This window comes from Pseudorasbora parva, chromosome 14 (assembly GCF_024679245.1).
Source record: "Pseudorasbora parva isolate DD20220531a chromosome 14, ASM2467924v1, whole genome shotgun sequence".
NCBI lineage: Eukaryota > Metazoa > Chordata > Actinopteri > Cypriniformes > Gobionidae > Pseudorasbora > Pseudorasbora parva.
Genome location: NC_090185.1, coordinates 38,244,808 through 38,250,888, shown reverse-complemented (window position 1 = coordinate 38,250,888; position 6,081 = coordinate 38,244,808). Strand labels below are relative to the sequence as shown.

At 36.7% G+C, this 6,081-nt stretch overlaps 1 protein-coding gene across 2 annotated transcripts; it reads left to right on the top strand.

Annotated features, from left to right (window-relative positions):
• Positions 1-1,572: 1,572 nt before the first annotated feature.
• Positions 1,573-6,081, top strand: LOC137039629 (ribonuclease inhibitor-like). Of its 2 annotated transcripts, XM_067414924.1 has the most exons (4): positions 1,573-1,890; positions 3,339-3,512; positions 4,817-4,863; positions 4,944-6,081. In XM_067414924.1, the coding sequence occupies exons 1-4, from the start codon at positions 1,676-1,678 to the stop codon at positions 5,093-5,095; spliced, it is 588 nt and encodes a 195-aa protein (XP_067271025.1). In that variant the 5' UTR covers positions 1,573-1,675; the 3' UTR covers positions 5,096-6,081. The 2 variants fall into 2 exon arrangements, 1 of the variants encoding a protein (XP_067271025.1); XR_010897733.1 differs by lacking the exons at positions 1,573-1,890; positions 3,339-3,512 and adding an exon at positions 4,371-4,503.

Below are 6,081 nucleotides of genomic sequence, written 5' to 3'. Positions count from 1 at the left end.
AAGCCACAATGTGTTATTTGTTACATAACATTTTTATTCAAAAAAATATGAATTGCTCTGCTGTTGAAGGACTTGATTGATTTTTTTTTTTTTTACATATAATTTCCAGCCTTTGAAAAAATTATTAAAAACTATTTTTTCAAATAATTTTATAATCAAGTAGCCTATACACACAAATGAGGAAAAATTACTGAAAATTAAGTTAATGGATCATGCATTCTGGGTCAATATACAATACACACATCTCACTTTATGTAGTGTTTCCAAATGGAAATGCTCCCACACCAGATGTAGTACGAGATTTTTGATAAAAAAGCATTGTCATTTCATCATTGCAATATTTTAGAGAGGCATACATTTTTAAGCTTTGATAATTGCAAACGTTCTAAGTAGCCTACACTTGTTTAGTATACAAAATATTAGGCTACATAATCTTGCTCCCACTCCACTGCATGGCTTTTTTCAAAGACTTGACAGTGGAGGTGGTACACGGGCCCCTTTCAATAAGAGAATGTCCTACATTCAACATCTTTAAAACTCTCTTAAAACAGTGGCTTCTTGAAACCAGAGGTACTCATATTTAACTGTCATACATTTATCAATAGTATGTACACTTACACTGTAAATCTAAATGTAGTATAGAGGTGAATGAACAATGTCTTGCCATTTGTGTATTTTTTATTTTATTTTTTAGGTGAATGTGAATGATGTTGAATGATTGTTGGCTGTCTTTGTTATTTTTATGTTATCTGCAGGGACTGCAGACGAAAAATAGTTATTTTTACTAATTCTGGCATATTTACATTGTGAATTTTTATAGCCTACAACAATGTTCATGAATATGCTTGGTCTATTAAATAAACGAATAAAATAGAAATATATATTACCTATGGATATATATCTAGGATATATCTTCTATATATCTATATAATTCTATATATTTTATAATTCTAAGTTAGCCTATGTGAATGTGTTACTATGCACAATATATCTCACTTAGGCTTTATCACAATCTCTCTCCTCTCACAAAACCCATGAGGTGAAGATGGATTATCTTCACTTTTAAACTGTGGGGAATGAGGTTCATTCAGATGTGTGACTGTGTGGTTTGTTCCCGCCCCTTTTAATCAAAGCAGTTTCGACAGGCGCACCTGATGAAACACTTCAGCGCTTCGTTTAGCGGTAGTCACGTGACATGGGTGTGTCGAATCACAGCTCGGAGCAGTGTTTCGAAACATCTGCGCTTCGGGATCTCGACACAGCGTCGAAACGACAGGTTCGCGTCAGCCATCCCTACGCCTAGGTTTTGCCTGAGTCCTGCATTTCTGACCTTCGTGGTCCCATACCTGGCTGTAATCTTCTCCTTAGCACTGCCTCTCCCTCTAGGGGTGTCCGGTCCTCTCAGCTCTTCAAGACCGGATGAGCTCCACTGTGTTCTGAGTTTGTTTCTAATGAATCATGAAAATGGACACCTGGATCTTTTCCTGCGATTCCTGCTGGGAATCTCACTGGAGTCCAATCAGAGACTCTTCCTAACACAGGAACTGCTAACACACAGAGAGAGAAAAGTGCAGAGAGCATCTGGAAAACATTACAGTACATTAAAGACAGAATCAGGACTGAGAAAGACCTCCCCACAGAAAGATCTATCAATCTGTTTCTCTGTCTGCTGGAGATGAAAGATCAGACTCCGTACAGAGAGATCCAGGAGTTTATGAAATCAGACAAACAATCAGAGAAGAAACTGTCTTCTGCTCAATGCTCAGCAATCACCTGCATCCTTCAGATGTCAGATGAGGTGCTGGATGAGTTGGACCTCAAGAAATACAACACATCAGAAGAGGGTAGAAGAAGATTGATACCAGCAGTGAGCAACTTCAGAAAAGTTCTGTAAGTAATTTTTTTGGATCATATTGTAATTGCAATTAAAATGTGCATGTTTTACCCCTGCTTCTGTGTGCGTATGGCACAGTCTAGCCTTTAACATCAGCTCGGCAGGTAGTTCAGTTTCCCCAAGACAAAGAATGAAGCTTGTTTATCCTTTCCAAACTTTACTCAGGAAGCACTTTAAAACTGCAAAGAACAATACATTTCAGTATTCCATTCAAATACAGAAGTTGTTTATGAATAATATTGAAATTTAACCTGATAAACATATAAAAACAAATATGCCAGCTTAATGCTAACTTCTATGGGAATTTACATTATGAAGCTAACCATATGTGATCAAAATACAAATTTAGAGCAAACTCAACTTAATAAACAAAGGATCTTATTACTATTATTCTTACTAGATGATGAGATAACTATATGACTTTGTACTTACAGGCAAACGTGTTTTCTGGCCAAATTAAATCAAGAGAGAAACTTATGAGACCGCTTAATTCACAGAGAGACATTGAACTGATGCGAGACTGCTAGTAAATGTAAACAACATGCTAGGTTAGGAATCACCACAAGATGTCTCTCTTTGCCCAGATAAACAACAGAACATAACAGCGCATTTGATATAACTATTCACCCTAGAGATGCACCAAGAACAAATTTTGGAGAGTGATACATACTGTTACAAATGCACTACAACTAAAAAAGATGTATTCACATAAGTATCCTCCCCCTTCAAGTCAACACAACCTCTCTGTTATGTATGTAACCCTCATTCCTGGAAGGAGGGAACAGAGACGTCATGTCAGGAAAGCAGAGAGGCAGCCTGCAATTGACTCAGATAGCATGTTGGGGGCAAGCTCTTGATTGTCTCAGCCTGCTTCTGGTCTGCTGAGAACTGCTATGCGCTGTGACTTTAATCATGGTCAATCTCCATGTGCAGTTCCTGCATCAACCCTGGCTCAAAACTACCCTTCTGCATTATGAGGGCTTTGGCCTACCATGGACTTGCTATACAATACAATCCCTTCCTCTAGTATGGGAACATATCTTTAAAAGCTAATCAAATAAAAAAGGGCTTTGTAAAAAGCTTTTATTTAGTTTCTATTCATGCCAAAAAGACAGTAGAAGGTCAGTAAAAACAAGGGCAAATGTAAGTTCTCTGGGAAATGGCACAAGAAAAATTACTTTTGGTTATGGATAAGGCCCCCTGGCCCATGGCTTTGACAATCTTAATGTTTTTTAATCAGCACATCAGGGAAATGTATGAATTTTAACACCCCCAAAGGTTTGATTAATACCTAACAATTCAAGCTGGTCTAGGTGAACATTTAGGCTACTATTAGGGGAAATTTTAAGCTGTAGAGAGAAACTGTTTTTGTATGTCGTTCCATGTGGTTTTGTAAAAATCTGTCCACTAAACTTACTTAAAACATTTTTTTTGTCTCTTTCAGTCTTGCTGACTGTAATCTCACTAGTCCCAGCTATGAAATTGTGGTCTCAGCTCTACAGTCATCAAACTCTCCTCTTAAAGAGCTTGACCTGAGTAGCAATGACCTGAAAGACACAGGAGTAAAGATTCTCTCTGATGCACTGAAGAGTACAAACTGTAATCTGGAGATACTGCGGTGTGTGAGAATAGAGCTGCAAAATTATGAATGATCATTACATTTGTTTTTGAACATAGCTGTGATAGTTGTAGTTTTAAATTCGTTAACGAAAAAAGAGATTGTTGACAACATTTTTTAACATGACTAAGATGTGACAAAGACAATATGACACAAACGTCCTTAACTATAATAACATGTAATGTCGATGACGAAAAAAGACAAGATTACAATGTAGTTTAAAAATAAAAACTGAGTTCCAGCGTTCATGCTTGCAGTTTCAAGATTTCAATCATTTAAATACCCAATCAAAGCTTTTCTTTTACAACCCCAAATCAGAAAAAGTTGGGACAGTTTGGAAAACGCAAATAAAAAAGAAAGTAGTGATTTCTAAATTTACTTTGACTTGTATTTCATTGCAGACAGTATGAACACAAAATATTTCATGTTTTGTCTGGTCAACGTCATGTCATTTGTAAATATGCATCCTTTCCTGTCATTCAGACCTGCAACACATTTCAAAAAAAGTTGGGACAGGCGCAATTTAAATAAAAAATATAAAAAATAGCTGACAAAATTAAAACTAGATAGTTTAAGGGCTCTTTGATGATCAGTTATCTTCAGGCACAAGACTGTTAATGCTTCTGATTTATATATAGCATTTATATAATATCATTTCTTCAGCATTTGAGATTAAATAGTTGGGTTGGATGATTGGTAAAAACATGATGACAGTCAGAAATAATATCTGAATGAATTCTAAACAATTTAAGCTTTTAAAAGTGTTTAAACAGGCTTCAAACACAGTGCAGGTGTTTAATTATGAATCATTATTTTGTAGATTATCTGGCTGTATGGTAACAGAGATTGGGTGTTGTTATCTGGCTTCAGCTCTGAGTTCAGCTTCACACCTGAAGGAGCTGGATCTAAGCTACAATCACCCCGGAGATTCAGGAGTCAAGCTGCTCTCTGAGAGACTCAATGATCCAAACTATGCACTGAAAAGACTTAAGTGTGTTGGGCTGAAATTTGGCTTGGTATTTGTAATTCAAATGTTGTAATTGTTTGTTATTTGTCATTTTACTGCTATGGATATGCATATTTGTAAAAAATTAAATAAAAATAAAACTAGCACTAACATCACATGGAATAAAACAATGTTCAGATGTCACAACATTCTGCTCACAATTTGCGGACACAAATGCGAGAATTCAAGTACAAAGTCAGAAGCTTGTCTTAAAAAACACTGCGTTATAAATGTAGTCCGTTCATAATATTCTAAATAAGATCAGAAAAACAGAACTTTGTTTTTGTTTTATTTTCAGCGTGGACCATAATGAAGCCTTCAGAATCACACCTGGACTACAAAAATGTAAGTCTGCTTTTAGTTTTTGTTCATTTGTTGAACTCCTATGTTTTGTAACAAAGGTTTATATTTATTTTTCTGTTCAGATTTTTGTGATCTCACACTGGATCCAAACACAGCACACACAACCCTCTTAATGTCTCAGAACAGAATGGTAACACATGTGAAAGAGGATCATATCCTGAACATCCTGAGAGATTTGAGCACTATGAGCAGTTTATGTGTAAAGAGAGTCTGACTGGACGCTGTTACTGGGAAACTGAATTCAATGGGAATGGTCATGTAGCAGTGACATACAAAAAAGTCAGTAGAAAAGAAGGGATTGATTGTCTGTTTGGACTCAATGAACATTCCTGGTGTCTTTTCTGGATTAACAGTGGTAATGTTTGTACGGCTTGGCATGATAATAAGAACACAGATGTATCTGTCCCATCTCAGTCTAAAAGAGTAGGAACATATCTGGACTGGTCGGCCAGCCGGCCGGCACTCTGTCCTTCTACACCGTCTCTGACACACACACACTCACACACTTATACACATTCAACACAACCTTCACTGAACCACTATATGTTGGATTTAGGCTTTATCCTAGATCCTCAGTGTCTCTGTGTCAAATTGATTGAAAGATCTCAGCTAAGGAATCCCAGCTGAAAAATAGTTAAATGTATTAAAAATGTACTTGAGTATGTTTTAGTACAATACAAACAGTGCGGGGGTAACAAGTTACAAAGTAACGGATTACAGTAACGATATTACTTTTTTGAGTAACAAAGTAAAGTAAAGTATTACACTTAAAATATCGGTAACTACACTACTTTACTAGACTATAGGAACGCGCTTTTGTGCGTTACCCGAGTCGTGTTTGCCTGTGTGTGAAGTCTTGATCTGTTTACGTGCTTCGTGCATGTGCTGCGTGTGCTTGCCTGGGCAACGTTGCCATAGAGATCGATTTGAGTGACGTAGCTCCTGCTACATGAAAGAGGGAGACGGGGAGAGTGGTGATCTTCACATTACTTTCCCTTTAGACTAACATTTTCACTTGTCTATGGTCCAGTGATAATTTGGAAAGAAAACAGAATGGAAGCCTACATGTTAATATAGCAACGAATGCAACCTTAACTGCGTGGAGAGGGGCAATTAAATGCCACATTGCAGGATGTTTTTTTTATATTCCATTGCACTACTTTTCTTTCATCTTTAATGTAAACATTACCAGGCCATTTG